Here is an 18,052-nt window from a genome sequence, read left to right as displayed (position 1 = left end):
TTGTCACCGGCAATATGCACGATTTATTTACTTGTCTTTTTAGGCATATGGGGACTTGTTTATTTAAAAAAATATATTTAAATTTGCCGAAAGCAGCCCAACTTAGCTCTATTCTTCTTGGTAACTCCACTATCTGATTATCTTTACCAAGTTTGACTTTGTGTCCTAGATAATTGTATTCGTCAACAACTTCGATTTTATTATCATTAACGACAATGTCTCATCCTGTTGGACTCATAATCTTTGTTTTATGAATATTCATTTCCAAACCAATTCTTTTTAAAGCCTCATGTAGTTCCATAATCGTTTCGCCTAGTTCATTTATGTCTTTACTTATGACGTCTATATCATCTGCGAATCTGAGGTGACTCAAGTACATGCCATCGATCTTTACACCTTTATTTTCCCAATTTAGGGTTTTAAATACATCCTCTAAGGTTAGCGTAAAGAGTTTTGGCGATATTTTGTCCCCTTGGGCAAAAGTTCGATTAAGAATTTCACATCCACCTTACCGAAAATCGAACCTAGAACCTCAAACACGAACGTACCAACCATTAAACTCCGAGGCGGATTTATCTTCACTCGATAATTTTAGTATTCGAAGATTTTTTTTACCTGAATAGGTTATACACAAATACAAATACAATACAAAATTACTTGTCTTAATTTCTGGTTCTATTTTTATAGAGAGAACTGCATTTTTCATCAACCTCGACTTCGTCCTAGTAAGGTTAAAATTATTTGAATAGTTTATATTTGAAATAACAAAGATTCAAAAGATAAGAGTGTAATGAAAATAGGAAAGAAAAGAAATACAATTTACGAGTAGTTGAGGAAACGTAAATGTTCAAACATAAGCAGAATAATAAACACTGGCTACCTAAACTAGCCAATGGCTCAAAAAAAAATGATCTCTGTTGTAATGTGTATAATCTTTTCTCTCTCCAGTTTTTAAGCAAGGGATGCGTCTTATTAAATCGAAGAAACTATAAATTATAACTAATAATAAACATTATGTTACTTTTTATTATGTTATCTATGTGTTTTTTTAATATTACGCATTTCTTTGTTTAAAAATCGTACTTCAAAATTCTATCAAAATTTCTCGAGGCTTCGAATAAGCTATTTTCATCCAATTTTACTTATAAGAACACATCTTATTTCCTGAAAAGAAAAGCTTTTCAGGTTTTGAAGCTCGTTACATGAAAATATATTCTCTTCTATAATAAAAGGTATCTATCTATATTTGCATCCCTTCTCGAAAGCTTCCTGGTATACCGGAACTGAGTAAGGGCTGGCCGGATGTCATATTACAAAATGGTGGTTACGGGTTTTACTTTTTCGTTTGCTAAAATGTTATTTTACTTTTTTATTTATGAACTAATTATTTTTAACTTAGCAAACTAAAAAAGTCCCGGATTCAACTTTAGAAAAAAATGACACACCTATATTTTTTTAATAATAAGTATTCTTTTTAAAAAAATATTTTCTTAACTACTTTTAGACTGAATTTTGGCGTGAAACTGATCATCTTACATAAACGTAGTAAATAATTACTCGTACGCTGTAATTGGTGCAATAATGTAGTGGCCTTTACATCATAAGGGGCAGATAAGGGAGTAATGATGATGGTGAGTTTTTTTTTGTATAATCTCTTTATTTAAAAAAAATACATACATTATTGCAATAATAATACATTATAAACAGAAAAACATAAAGTATTAAAACATAAATTTTGTCCCAATTAACTATTAAATAAAAATTTGTCACCGGGGTCACTCAGACATTAGATTTGAGTAAGATTAAAATAAAAGTTAAAAAGTACAGTCATAATTTTAATAAACATATATATATATATATTTTAGCTGTTTTAGTATTAAAAATAGGATTAAGAAGATTGATCGAAGAAAATATACATAATAGAACAAAATAAATCGAAAATTTTAATTTTATATCTAAAAAACAAAAATTAAAATCAAAAGTGGGTACCTATAAAAATTAACATCTTAAATATTCAAATAAGATATAAAAGAAACAAAAGAAAAGGTAAAAAAGAAAATAATATTAATATATTTTATTTAATGGGAGATAAAAATATTCAGCTTATTAAATGAATGTTTGACGTAAATAATAAAATAGTATGAAAACGTTCTGTTCACTAAACACTGACGTAATTAAAACATTATTATACTTTTATTCGGACATGTTTTCAAGTCAAGTGACCAATTATTAATTATTTTTGGAACAATGTAATCCAACGTGCGTTGTCCATATTTATTTAAATTTTTATACAACTACACCATCGACTGATATAAATCTTGTTAGATAACTGTGTTCTTATTTATTTTTATTCATTGAGCTGAACATCTGTTGGATAATAATTTTGCCCCATAAAATATCCTTAACTAGTAAAACATTTCATTCTTTATACATGAATGAAGATCTATGTCTCTGATTGTATACATAAATTGATGCAATCAATATGACAAGTGTATTTTGAACATGTTGTACATATTTAATGTTTGTTGCACAAGAATGTCTCCAGGCGGAGATCTTATGTTGATATTAAATAAATTTCAAACTACTCACATGCTTTTCCTCTGTAAAAATGTATTTTAACAGTTTTCGACTGGTTCTTGATTGTTCTTTGGCTAGAAAGGTTACAAAAATAATTAACCATTAAATTGAATATGTTATATTTAATACAATATTGTGTGAAAAACAATGCTATAAACACGACACCAACGATAGAAATAAGATGAGACTACTATTCAGAAAAAAAAGACTCAAAACAGTGCATTCGATTGTTTAATAAGCCTGTGTTAATAATGCCTGCCAGTGAACAATTTTTGCTTGTGTAAGCACGTATATTCGAATGAATCATATAAAAACTTTTTGTTACGATCAAAAGAAATATTTATTAAAGATTTTAATGGACCATAAAAAGTGTTAAAATTGTTGAGTAGGTAAATATCACATACTACGAATATCGATAAAAATATGTAAAATGGATTTAGAAAAATGAATTTTACTGTGGAAAAACGTTATCAATCATAATTTTTAAAAATACAACTGCTAAAAAGTACGCCTCCACATAAACGCGACAAGATTGGCCTTGACAATATTCGTGAAAAATACGACAGCCGATTTAAATGGTCACAAACGACGGTAAAATATTAGTTCTAATCTAAATTGTTAAAACAATATTTTGAGTTTGTCCAAATTTTCGTAGACAAGGACTGGATTCAACTCCCTGGAGAGCTGTTAACATTAACATATTACAACAGAGATGAAGAACATTTAAGAGAAGGCAATATTTAATTCTATGCATCTACAGGGCTTATGACCTGTCATTGGCTGGTTTAAGTGGCCACTTTACACACTTTACACATTCACCATTCTGCCAATATTTGAACATCTATATTCCTTCAATTATTTCATCTGTTGATGTTTGTGAAGTTAAAGAGCTGAAACTTTTATTTATGCTGGTGAAATTCATCTAAATTAATTATTTCACCTACATACTAGGCAACGCCTGAAAACTTTATTTTTTCAATTTCTATACTTCTTTATGGACCGGGTGGATTTATCAACAATATTTTGAGTTGGTCCAAATTTTCATAGACAAGGACTGGTGGATGGTGAATGGTGAATGTTACACAGAGTGTAAAGTGGCCACTTAAACCAGCCAATGACAGGTCATACGCCCTGTAGATGCCTAGACTTCTATTGCCTTCTCTTAAATGTTCTTCATCTCTGTTGTAATATATTAATAAATTCTATTATTTAACGTATTTTTTTCAATCGTAATTTTTTATGTAGATTCATAATATATTATTGAATTAGTACGTTAATGTGCAAATGATTGTCGGTGATCCAAGTAAACATTCAAATTTCGTAAGGCATACCAGAATATTTTATTCGAAAACTCGTAAGCAAAGTTCATTAACGATTTGAAAAGACTAAGTCAATTAAATAAATCCTCATAAACTAACTTAATAAATTGAACGTAGTTATGCAGAAAGCAGCCAGTCCACAATTTTGAAAAATGATATTTTGGCGTAATCGGATGCAGTAAGGTCTATTTTATGTTTTGCTAAAAACTGCCAGGTCGCTTTCGTGCAAAAAGCTGTAATAATCACCTTCTGAAAATAGTGTCGATCACAAAATCGGCATTTCTCAATTTGCAGAAAACACCCACAGTACGAGAATAATCTTATGGTATTTTAAAAATCATAAAAACTGGTCAAATACGTAATTAGATTCTTGTTTACAACATTTAAAAACTAATGTATTCATTGTTTATCTTTTGTCAAAAGTCGAAAACATTCCAACTGTTGTGCAGATTCGATTATTCACCCTTTTCACAAATGTGCTATTATCTCAGTTTCATGTCCTATGGCTGGCTGCTTTCTGTGTAACTACGTGCAATTGCAGTATTGAAATTTTTTTATGTTAAACTCGATATAGATCACTTTTAATATTACTTTTACCACAACGATAAAAAAATTCGTGATCGGTGCTAATGTACCCAGGGGCGAAATTTATGACCGTGATTATTTATTCGCCCGATAAAAGGGATGTTTTAATGAAATTTCTTTCCTCTTCCGGATATTTTCGCTTCTTTCTTTAACACAATATTTATTCAGACGAAGGTTTATCATTGCTTTTGACATTTATAAAGACTAAGTTCGTTTTCAGTTGTTGCGTAGCATTCCGAAACTAAGATTAATTATTACTTCCACATGTCATTATAATGGACACCTAAATGCTCTTCAGATATGATAAAGCAAATTAAAGGCTTTACGTTTATTTTTATTTCAAAAAGTGTGAGTTTTTCTAATAAAATTTTTTGGTGGAACTGCTTTTTAATTATAATAATAAAAATACGTATACAGCTTTATTTCTTTTTTAGTTATAATTTTTACGAGTGACCGGGTTTCATCGTGACCGATATCGTCAGAGAGACTAAACAAATTTTTATTTATTTATTTTTATTTGCGAAAAAAAATAACAGTTTTTACATATATTGTATACAGAAAATAAGAATATATATAAGCGAAAATCGTGAAAACAGTCAATATAAATTTTCCATAGTGGTGTAAGCTATTGATTAAGTACATTATCAATTTAACAATTAAGAAATGTTAGGCACATAGAAGTTGCAAATCAAATAAAAATACATATATTTATACACAGTAATAAAAATAAAGTAAATAGAAACAATATAAATTTAAATTTAAAGAATAAGAAAATAAAAATAATAAATAAAAATAATGTAAAAGGTACAAAATATAACTATGAACATACGAGTACATAAATAATTACTGCTATCGTATAATTAAGCGGGTGTACTGTCTATAAGGAATCTTCTATATTTCATACAGGATAGATGAAAAATGTCTGCGTGACCGGAGAGAACAGTATTATAATAATGACATGCTCTAAAGAAAAGGTAGTTTTTTCTTGAGTTAGTCCTAGGTACTGGCAAATTAAATGTAGCATGGAGTCTCTTTCTGTTGGATACAAGATATTCTGAAGAACTTGTGAGTAAAGGGTAGTCTACGACGTTGTTTACTAGTTTAAAAAGGAATAATTTTTATGTTATATACAAGTGCAAGCAGACGTTTTAAATCATGATTTTTATAATTTTGATGCTATGATCAGAAACATAATAATTATTTTGAAAAATAAATTAATGGCATTTCAATACGGTCAACGGCAAACTCAAACATTTGGAAGGAGTTTCCCACTTAAATCCCTACCACTAGAAAAATCCAGTTCTGAATTTCTCTCTTAAAAACGGTGTTAGTCTTTGAGAGCTTAATACGCTCTTTCAATATATTAAACACTCTCAGTGCGATAAAGAAGTGATGTTTTCGAGCAAAAGTCGAACGAGTTCAGGTATGACATAATTCGTGCTCTTGGAAAACCTCTTACCAGAATTTTGCTGAAATCTCTCCTTATTATTCGACCAGAAGTGTGTAAGTGTTTATGTTAGGTACAGTTGCCTCATATCCAGCACCTTTACGTATTGGAACAACTGTTCTGACGGGTATGTTGAAGGAGGCCGGAATAAAATTCTGAATAATAATTTCTGTGAAATTTTAAGAGGCTTTAAGATGGATACCGCACAACTTCCCCAGCCAACTATTCCATAGGTTGCAGGGGATTGAAGCAGAACAAAACACACACTTTTGAGAGTGCCAATATCCAGAATGCCTCTCAGAGAGCAGAATAGATGGCAGATTGGCTGGTAAAAATGACCACTTTACACACCGTGTACTCACCATTGTGTCAATGTTTGAATATCTGTATTTCTTCAATTCTTCCATATGTTTAGCTTTGTAAATATAAATTTAAAGCGTCAATAATGGTTTCAGCCCTTTAATTTCAGAAATATCGTGACGTTGCCAGGGAAATGAGTCTCACGGAAATATATGTGAGCTAGGAAAATATGATTACATGAAGCTTACGTGATATATCGTGATTTGCTTTCTTCTCCCTTATTTAATTGTGTATCGGAATAAAACAAAATGATAAATCAATCCTTATACCACTTTCGAAAATGCATTTGTCTAATATTTACGAAAAAAGGTGAATTGAGCGGGAATATTGCGCACCTGTCATAAAACGAAACAATTCTGACCAAAATGGACACCAAGTCATTGGAACAATACGTACAATTCCTCGGTAATGGCCTATATGTGCATCTACCGTCTTCCAAGAATCAGCGAGCAGCCTGTTAGCCATATGTCCGTCGGTAACCATGAAACCTTAAAACTCCAAAGCCAACCCTTAGGATATCTTTCATTATTTTGTAAGCCGTAATATTGAAGCAGTGCCCTATTTTTTATTGTTTACTTTTTAGCATGAAAATTTGACAAACTATCTAATCTGTTTTTTTTTTTTAACAAATTTATTGATATAATTTTATGTTTCTATAATTCTACTCGTTCATGAGCTTTATAGCTGCAAGACGATTGGTAATCTTGCTTCAATATGTAAAGGTTATCAACCATAAAATACTTAAATTATGTAAATGAGGCCTAAAATTTCAACAGTCCATGAGCTTAGAACTTGCCAGACTTGTTATAAATTAACTTATATTTTTAAAAATGTGTTTAATTTTTTTTTAAATATAATTCAAACACTAAACTTCATTTTCAAATTAAAACATAATGTTAATGGGGGCTAGATTACGTATTGTCCATTTGCTCTGTGGCTGTAAGATGTAATGTAATCTAGGTTCTATCTGTTATAATTGAAAGATATCATAATTGGAAACAAGGAACTAGAAGCCCAATCTTCCATGAGCTCTGTAGCTGCAAGACGTGCGGGGATATTAATTTATTGTACAGCGCCCTTGAAGTGATTTTTACATAAATAATCTTACTTTCTAGGTAATTTATCCTACTGTGATAAAAATAATAACGTGTCTGATTATTACATAGTATATTACACTATGTATAAAAATATATTTTTATTCAGACAACAAATAAAAATATAATATCACTACGAAATACAATTTTACATTAATTAAATACATATATTTACATTAACGTTTCCCATTACGTAAAAGAAATAAACAGTTCTTTTGGGGAGTGACGTCTTACAATAGTTTGTTTATTTTATTTTTATTTATTAATATTTTGAGAATAACATATATAAATGACAAGAAAATATTATAAACGGTGTTTTCAATCAGTGCTACATAAAGAAGTATTATAAATGTAACTTTTCACTTCTTTCTTAAATGTATTGTATTCGTGACTGTACTTATTATTATCTTTGTTCATTTCATTAAATAAAAATATTCCTCTGTAAGTATAATAATGTTGTTCTGTAGATGTTTTTATTTGGGAATTAAGATATTACCACCCGTTCTAGGATAGATCTATTTATTTCAGGATAATTTATTGTTCTGTATAGTATCCATCAATTCATGAATAATTGTTTTGAGGTGGCTCAGTGTATTTTGTGATATTTATCCAATGTCTCTATTAAGATCCCCGAGGCGTGTGATTGCAAACAAATTAGATTATATTAAATACATTATTTATAGCTATAAGCTTCAAGATTGGAATGTTTACAAGGCAGATTAATTGGCGAAAATTCCCGACACCGAAATCTGTTTATTATTGGAAGTAGAACGCCATTTTGTTCTTATAAATTAACTTCATTTATATAATTATATTCATTGACTTATTTACAAGTTAAATTCTTGTGGATTAAGAAGTTCAGCATCCTATTTTAGTTCAAAGATACACAAAATTATCTGCTCTCTATTCAAATTCTTTATTACGTATTTACATACACAATGCTTTATATAAAAATCCTCATTTACAAAACGTTACTCACTATAAAGGTGTGAAAATGTTTAATGAATCAGAAAGTCTCAGGGATCTGGAAGCGTTTCTACTTTTCTATCAAAATGCTTTGTGTACAATATTTTTATTTTTATTTTATTTTATTTCATTGGAAAGCCAACAGACATTTATAAATTTATAAGGTACAATTATACTTTAAATGCATATCATAAAGTCTAATTAGAGGCTTCTATATAATATTTTTACTGTAAATGTTGTCACATAAAAATTATACATAACGTAAAATAACTAATCATACAAAACTTATAATATTATAAAAATGTAAATGTAATACAAATCATTAAAAATATATCTACTTTTGAATATTGGTCACACAGTTGCACATTATAATATATAATACAACTATAGTTGACCATACAGTGTTCATTTATTATGTGCCTACCTATAGAACTGCACATAACCTGCATAAAATAGGCTGCGGATTCAAGGTGCAACATCATAACTTGATTTTTTTTGGTAATTTAATTTTTATTAAAGTAAAGATATGCTTTTAATATCAATACAATTTAATTTCTGATTCCACATATTGCAGGTTCTATTTACAAATGAGTTTTGAAAAAAAGTGGAATATTTAGAAATTTTGAATAAAGATTGGTTTCTGGTTTCTGGATGCACAATTATGTGTTATAATTCTGTGCCTTGGGTCAAAAAGTGCCAATGTGATTTCAGTTTTTTGGCAACATTTTTTACGTTAGGTTGATGTTAATAAACATATCCTATCGGATTCTCTGAGTGCCTTACAAAAAATAAAATCTCCTTCATCCTCTTATCCCGAGGACAAGCTCTGCGGAGAAACTCGATTTCTTCTTTCTTTATCAGAGGCATCTAATAAAAGCATTGATATGTCTTGGATTCCTAGCCATTGTGGTATTTCCAGGAACGAAAAAGTTGACACGTTAGCAAAGGAGGCAGTCCATTCCGGGGATCCTACATACAGTAATTAACTACCAGTGGGTGATCTCCTCGTTATAATTTAGGAGAAGCAACTTCGAGAATATTGGGTAGCTTCCTCCTAAGCCAAGGGAAGACCTCTTTTCCAGCTGAAACCAAATGTAACGAAAAAGCCTTGGTTTTCCAAAGTGATTCTGAACAAGTTTGAGACATCCTCCATATGCAGAATGCGCATTGAACTATGCTGTAATGGTTCTTACCTGTTCAGAATTCATGTCTGGCACTCTGCCAAGTGCTAATATCAGCTTGAGGAGAAAGATTAAAGCCATGTTTTCTTTTATGCCCCATAAATGATTGTTATCCTAAGTTCCCATCCGACCTCTCCAATATCAAGGTCCCATTCCATATTCATATCCTTACTCTCCTATCCCCACCCAGTAAACATGTATTCAAAATTTTATGTAAATATCTAGTTATAAATGGTATCAAGTTGTAAATATGTTATATATTAATATGTATGTGTACTTAATATTAAATACTAACACACTTACTTAAAAATAGTACTTACACATAAATGAATAAAGGAATAAATGGTAATCGGAAGGAATGTCTAGTAAATTACTTTGTCGTTTCGCTCCTCGCATTTCGTCCAAATGCATCAATTGAAGGCGATAGCGATCTACCGTGATGGTTTCCTTAGGTTCGTGGAGCTTATAATACACTACACCTTTTTTTTAATTTTTTATATGTAGTTGCATTATTCAATACCTTGCTTGTAATGTACAAGGTTAAAATATACTTCAAAGCGATAGTTATTAATTTGTTTACTTAAAAATATTTACTTTAATGAAAATACACTACACCTAGCTGATCATGGTGGAGCGGAGATAATTATGATGATGATGATGTTCGGTGATGTTCCGACAGGGCATGGTCGCCGCAAGGCGTAAGTCGCCACAGCAATTATATGTGCGTCAGTTACAGATTTCAGTTTAATTCCCCGAAAATACTCTTTTTTTGGCACGAAATTCGACATGTTTAACGCTATGAAAAAATATGTTGTTTACACTTCGGTGAAATAACATATAGACAGTGGAAAGGAAAAGTTCTTTAGCAACATATAGCAGCTTTACAGAAGAGCTAATTAATGTTATGTATACGAGTATACGAGTACCTATTATTTGGGCGTGATTCCTATATTTATTGATTTATTTCACATAAACGCCTGTAGGGCTTTTACAAGTATGGTACATAGATAAAATATGTAAAGTAAGAAATAAAATACAGCATTTAATACATTCGAATACATATTCCTACATATAAGGCGATGGTGGTCGCATACAAAACTCAGAAATTCTGATGGATGTAGGTCTGTTCGTACCTGATAACTATCTTCGACAAAGACAGCATCGATTGTTTTACCTACCACGATGCAGAACCAACCTGCCAATGGCTATGCCGGTTGGTAGAGCAATCTTGCCACTTAATCACATCGCCTCGGATGTCGACATATTTCACGACAGTGGGTCTTCCTTTAGGAAAGCACTTTCTAACTTTTAATGTTTCTTTTTACATTGTGTTATATTATTTTAATAACACAACTATCTACTGTAATTTGTGATCTTTTATTGTATTTAGAATGAATTGAGTCTTTTTTTCTGTAATGTTCTAAATATCTGAATAAATAAATGAAATGAAATGAAATAACTAGTAAGAATATAAAGATACCTAAATATTGTGAAGAAATCGCTATTATTTAAATGATTTCAAGGGAGTTCATTGACGAATTTTAAAAATCATTATCGAATTTATAAAGGTCTAGATAATTGCGTTTGATTAAATAAAATCAGTGTTTGATTTTATGCTTAGTTTTTAAGGAATCATTTGGTATTTTTTATTTTTATGTTATTACTATTAAAAGTTCAATTACGAAAATATGTATACTTTAACGGGCTTATAGCTAAAAGCAAACGAAAACAGACTGATCAAAAATAATTGTTCTTTGTTTTCAAATTACAGTTGTTCTTTAATGGGCATGCAGAGCTTTAACATGTGAATTTATTTAAAAAAATATTTAATTATTAATGATTAAATCATTTACTTTGTGCTGAAACATTTTAACTGTTGATTGTAAATATTATTTAAAAATATTTTCAATTGTACACTAATGTGTAATAATAATTATGATAAAGATTATGAAAATTGTGGAATTTCATATTTTAGAAATAATTAAACGATCAATTTATTGAACACTGGGTTTCAAACTAATAAGTAAATCTACAAAGTTCATAAAACAATAAGTGTTATATTCATAATATCGACGCCGGAAAGGAAAAAGTTACCAAACGACATGTAAAAAATTCTTATACATTCGTATTATTTTGGCGTAATTCCTACATAATTTAAATTAAAATTAACGGGATTCTTTAGTATAAAAAAAACGCTCTTTTGTAAAGTTCTTACATGTAGCTTGGTAACTTTTTCCTTTCCAGCGTCGATATGTTTTTATCAAATCAAATTAATTTGATTAAAATAAAATATATTTAAAACTAATCGGAAATACAATTAAGAAAGACGATAGTTATTGACAGTTGTTCAGTTATTGAAAGGGGTATTGGAGATAATGCAAATTAAGGTTTATGAATTAGAGATTAATTACACACATGAAGTTATCTGTGGAAAAAAAGACAATAAATTAACATTAACAATGTATTTTAAAAACTTTTATTAGTAGCAGGCATCCCACCTCACCTGGTTAAACATTTCTCTTATATTTTTAAAACTCTTATACAGGCTCTGGAAGCAAAATTGTTTTTGAAACTTAAAGACTCATTTTAGCTGTGGATCACCGCGTGGGTGAACTCTGCCACTATCCTAGATTTCCACTGTTAGACTAAAAATAAACCGCCATAATCTCGTGATATCACGCGGTCATTATAAATGTTAATCTTGTCGCAAAACACAGTTTTAATGATGGCAAAGCGGGTTGTTCCTCAGATAAAGATAAAACTAAAGGTATGTTTTGTCACCGCCGGAAGTGTGCCTCTTTGACGTCACTCCATTATTATTGGCCATGTCATCCTCTAATATAATGTTTGTTCGTCATTAAAGCCGAAGAATTTCGGAAGGTAATTAATTTTCTGATTGACGTTTGAATGTAGTATGTGTCAGTATTGGAGAAGTTTGGAATGAATCATTATTGAACTAACTAAGCGATTAAATACACATTATATATCATATCTACATCTATATATATCCACATATACATTTTTAATACGACAATTATCCATTTTAAACGTTCTTAAATGCACCGTTTAAAACTAATTATTAATGTCGCAATGAAACATTCTTTTTCATACAATTTTTTCTCTGTTTTTTATGTGTATTATTTTTATTCTATCTTTTTTCTGAAATTAATGTATCAAATATTTTTGTGTACCAGATATTAGGTTATTATCTTATATATACTTACTTTAAACTAATTTTCATTATTTGTTTTTAATAACAATTTGTTAATACCATTTTTTACACGTATAAGTATATGTATAATTTTTTTTTGTTTAAATTCTTTACAAGTTTCAAATTTAATTAATTTATTTATTTTTATAAATAAAGAAAACGAAAGCATATCATACGAATTTTTAATTAAATTTTCTTATTTCTTTTAAAAAAATTATAAACTTTAATTATAATTTTTGTGAAAGTACACTTCTCGAAAAAATCAAACAGCTCTCATTTATTTATTTATTTAACTTTTTGTACATTATTTTAATTGTATATTAGCGGGATTGTTGCCTAATGGCATTTTCTCATGTAAAGTTGAAAATCACAAACGTCATTGTTTAACGATCATGACGTTACGTATATTAAAAAAATAATACACTAACACTCCAGAACGTGCTTATGGGCCAGCGGAGTGACTACATACACAAATAAAAAATATAAATCCAAATATAAAATATGTTTATTTTTTTTGTATTCATTTTGTTGGATAATTGAATAAAAAACATGCATAAAATATTTAAATATGTATTGCAGCTGAAATTGTAACAAATGCACGTTAATATATTAAATTGAATAAATATATAACTGTGTAAAGACCATGTTTATCCCCCATTCTGGATTTTTGTGGGGTATTTGTCAAAGCATTTTTATATCAAAGTGAATACGAAAGGTGTATAAAATGACATGACGTAATAAACGCTCCAAAACTCCAGATAGAATTCATTTAGAGTATGGTAGTAAAGGGAAATACTAAATACCTTTCACATTCTCAAAATTCTTTGTCAAATTGTTATAGTTTTATACGTGCGTCGTCAGACAGAATCGCTGACTGTAGTCAGTGAAGCTATAAAGGAAATACGAAAATCTAAAAATATGACGCAAAAAATAGCACACTCATTATTCAGCACGATTTAAACGTAGGTGAATAGATCGTAAACAGCAAATTATCTTCATCACCCCCTTTCCGCACCCAGAGGTGCATAAAATACTGCATTAGTAAAGCAAATACAAGGTAATTCGATCACATGTGACATCAAATTAGCGCGACAGTGTTACGCTTCAGATGCCAGTTCAGGATCGATGAAATACTACAGTTCAAAAAACCTTTGTTATCAATATTAATCGTCAACTCTGCCAGGAATGCAACCCAGAAATTCAAGAAGGACTTATCTCCTCTCGATAACCTTATTCAGGATTTTGACCTGAGAGCAGCCATCAAGTTGGAAACACTCGTTCAGGGTTCTGGTTCTATTTCACGTACATAACTGAATTTTTCATTCTCTTGGACACACAGAAAACCACAAACAACCAATACATTTTTAAAAAATTGCATCTAATTCATCATTATTTTCGTGTGTGAAATAGAATCAAACTAGTGTTTTACACTAAAAGATAAATGTTGTTAATATTTTTATCCCAGATAAAAATCCTACGCGTTTCGTAGTGTAGTTGCTGGCGGGTTAACCTCCAATGTATGGTTCGTCCGGGTATAATTCTTGGTAAAGCCAGTGTGGAGTATTTGTAGGAATAGTGGTTTAATACTGCCATACTTTGTTGTCCCTGGACCATCTGAAGCGTAAGATTCGCTGTTTTTTGGTGTATCAGTCGATTGTTAATATGAGTATGGTGACGAAGGTTTTTTTAAAAATCATCTACAAAATGTTTCACTTTGAACACAAATAAAAAGATCAGAGTCGAGTGCACAAAATACTCAGGATGTTCGTTTGTATGTTTCCGAAACGAGAGTAAAGAGTATTTGCGGTGCATGGGAATTTTGATGAATAGGTATTTGATCATTGCTTTTCTGTCATTCACTTGCAAATGCCTCCCCTTTACTGAGCGAAAAAGACAACTGTTTGTCGGACTGATTATGTCTTAATATAATCGACAAAATCGATGTTTCATTATACAATTTTCCGCACCTCAAAACTGAACCAATCTTGTTGTTCTTTTTAAAATTACAAGGTACATTTTCTGTTTTTAAAAATTATTCATCATATTTTAAAACCGGGCGAACGAAGATAGCAGATAAAACTGGTCGTTTTTCAGATATTTGGATGGTTCTAGCTCCTAAAATGAACAATTTTTCAAAAAAAAATGAGACAGGCCAATAGTAAATACTCTTATACCATAATCCAGAAAAGTCGGGCCGCGTTCCCTCTTAAATATTTTTTTTTATACAGTGAGAGTGACACAGTTGTATTGGACGAACTTACAAAGTCAATGGTTAGAAACATAAAATACGTTTAAAAAATAACACAATTGCATACTTTTTATTTTCATTAATGTTATTTTTTTCAAAATTAGTGATGGTAATTTTTCTGCGTTCGTTTAAGCCAAGAAATTGTCCCAATTCAATACTTTTAATTTTGGTTCAAATATTTCTCATCACAAAATAAGTAAAAGGATTAGTAAAATATTTTACTATCCTATTATACATGACAAATTTCAAAATTAATTACAATCATATATGTACGAATGTAGAGATGAGATTTTTTTTTTAACTGAAATTAATATTCAGTGTGTAAAAATTGAAATTAATATTCAGAATCGGGTTGTGGTCCCGTGGCTAGTGTTGCGGACTTACGGATCAGAGATCTGAGGTTCGAACCCCATCTGACCCAACTAGATTTCCATTTTCTAATAGTGAGTTATTTACAACTCGTTGAAAATGGCCGCCAAAATTGAAATATTTGGGTAAATTATAAGAACGCTTATATTTTTTTTTTCTAAAAAAAAAAAAATATCATCAAAATATGTTTTACGCTTGAGTTATATAAATTTAAGGGTTAAAACATTAATATATTAAAAATTCATAAATATATTACAAATTGGTCGTAGAGAAAAAAATATTGTTTTTTTAAATGTAGAACTATTTCCTATTATTTTTTTCTATGGGAATATATCAACCTGTATAAATCTTCTTTGTTGGTTATATAATAGTGTCCCTTATTCCATGGTCCATAAGTAGCAAATTTGCATGTAGTGCTTAGATGTTGTTTGAATAATAATAAAGTATCGGTGTGGTGTGCAGGGTCCCCGGGCGAGCCGGCCGCGGGGGAGAGGGGAGTAGCACCAACACCCGCCCCTACCAAACCGCCAAGTACGTCACACTTTCATAATCTTTTCATAAACTAGCTTTGGCCCATTTCAGACGTAGGGTCAGATAACAGTGTAACAAAATAGTTTATGCAATTTTGGAATTTTTAAAATTTATTTAATGACTACTTTTCTTATAGGAAATCAATTGTTTGTACTTTAGCTAGAGTTTACTAAAAAGAAACAATAGAAAACATACTTGTAAATTAAAACATACGTGGTTTTCTGAAATCACGTACTTGTTACGCTGTACCCCAGATCTGAAGGACCCCGGAGCGTATTTAAATTATTTGCTTTTAATTATAAAAAGTTAGATTAGAATAAACGGCAAATTTTTTGATTTATTAAATGGTTTACGAATAATAGGAAATACTCACCAATGCTTAACTCTTTTAGAATAGCAACGAAACGACTTATTTTTAATCACTACTTCACTCCAACAAAATGCATGTTTTGCAAACACTACAAAACTCATGCGTACTGTTATTAAATCAGCTCTGTATTAAGACGACGGATATTGAATTCTGATTGGCTGTACGAAAAAAAGTGTTGCAATGAAGAAAATATTATTACTGTTATTGTGTACCACGTGTTACACTGGTCCCCAACTGACCCTGTAGTGGAAATTTACACTGCGCGGTAAAATTACATAGGACGGATTTATTTTTATTTAATCTATTTATTTAATGACAAGCACACAAAACAGTACACCACGAGTCCAAATAATCTTCACTCGGTTTATTTTGCAAAATAAATAATATAATAAAAAACAATCCGCCCTAATTTTATCGTGTCGTGTGGATTTATACGACCGGAGCGAAATCGGTATTTAGGTTAGGTTAGGTTAGGTTAGAGTATATACTGGTTGTTTCTGTTTAAATGAATTTATTTTACCTTAAGAAAAAAATAAGATATCATGATTACCTAAGTATCTTTGTTGTCAAATTTATTCACTTTAAACATAAAACAGATATTCATAGATAAAATAAATTATGTAGGATTTTATGATCATCGTCGTCAATCTTTTATTTATACCTTATGGTGCAAAAGACACATCATTAGTACACCAATCGTAGCGTATTTTGCCTGGTATGTCCGCCTCGTGGTTTAGTGATTAGCGCGTTTGTCTATATCGCAAGAGGTTTTAGGTCCGATTTCCGACATGATTGACATGAAATATTATTTTTTTATTCAAATTAAAAAATGAAGAAAACCCGTGTGTAAAATTGAATAAATTTTATTTTGGGTATTTAAGTTTAAATTATTGTGTAAATAATACAATTGTTTTTTTAATTTAAAAAAAATGTGAATAAAAAAATCTGGCGTTGTACAAGTGTTCTCCATAGAAAATATGTCTGCCACTGAAAGGTTTAATAGTGTCAGTAAATAATTCAATTCACGTTAATGAATAAAACGCATGAAAATACTTTTTGCGTATTTTATTAATCAGTATTTTAATAGAAAAAACTCATTTTTAATTATTTTTTTTATTTATTGTTTCATCATCATCATTCCCTTTCTGTACCGAATGATGAATAGGGCACTGCATTGGTACACCAATCGCAGCATATCTTGATCAATTTTATTACATGCAGGTAATGATCAGTCTTACGGTTCAGGTGCCAGTCCGTGGACTATAAAGTATTCTAGTGTAAAAACACATTTTGTTAATAAGTATTTCATGTCAACCATGCCGGGAATCAAACTTGACACCTCTTGCATGTTAGGCAAACGCACTGACGTTATTTATATAGCTATAATAGTTATTTTTTTATGGCTAAATTAGTTAAAATATATTTTTTTATTTAATAAAAGCTCTTGACGACAACATACATAAAAATGTACCGTGAGCATACAATGAAAGCTGACCAAGTCAGAATTCTTGTTTGTTAGCAAATGAAGATAGAAGATTAGTAGGCTATTTAGTAGACTACTGATTTAAAGTTTTTTTTTGTTTGCTTTAAAAAAAGAAAAGCAAAGCATTAACAAAGTATTGTGTTAGCATGGAAGTATTTTGATTTTGTAAATGTTTCCTGTGGCAGATTTAATAGACTGACTTCATCAATATACAATTATCGATTTTATAAAAAAAGTTTTAAATATGAATAGATTTGTTTTTTTTTCAGTAAAAAATACAATCCAGCATTAAAACTTGGTAACAAAAATTA

At 30.1% G+C, this 18,052-nt stretch overlaps 1 protein-coding gene across 1 annotated transcript in view; it reads left to right on the top strand.

Moving 5' to 3' along the window:
• The window catches only part of LOC148275965 (dorsal-ventral patterning protein tolloid-like), a gene marked incomplete at its 3' end in the record, with an annotated part of 231,950 nt that overhangs the window by 189,104 nt on the left and 24,794 nt on the right, over window positions 1-18,052 (top strand). Inside the window, exon 4 of the mRNA XM_088234965.1 lies at window positions 15,820-15,888. Coding sequence (XP_088091091.1) covers window positions 15,820-15,888 — 69 coding nt within the window. The remainder of the gene's footprint in view (window positions 1-15,819; window positions 15,889-18,052) is intronic.

This window comes from Micrasema longulum, unplaced genomic scaffold (genome assembly GCF_059751315.1).
Source record: "Micrasema longulum isolate JH-2025_06_02 unplaced genomic scaffold, ASM5975131v1 h1tg001310l, whole genome shotgun sequence".
In the NCBI taxonomy this organism is placed as follows: domain Eukaryota; kingdom Metazoa; phylum Arthropoda; class Insecta; order Trichoptera; family Brachycentridae; genus Micrasema; species Micrasema longulum.
This window is presented reverse-complemented; position numbering and strand designations above follow the sequence as displayed.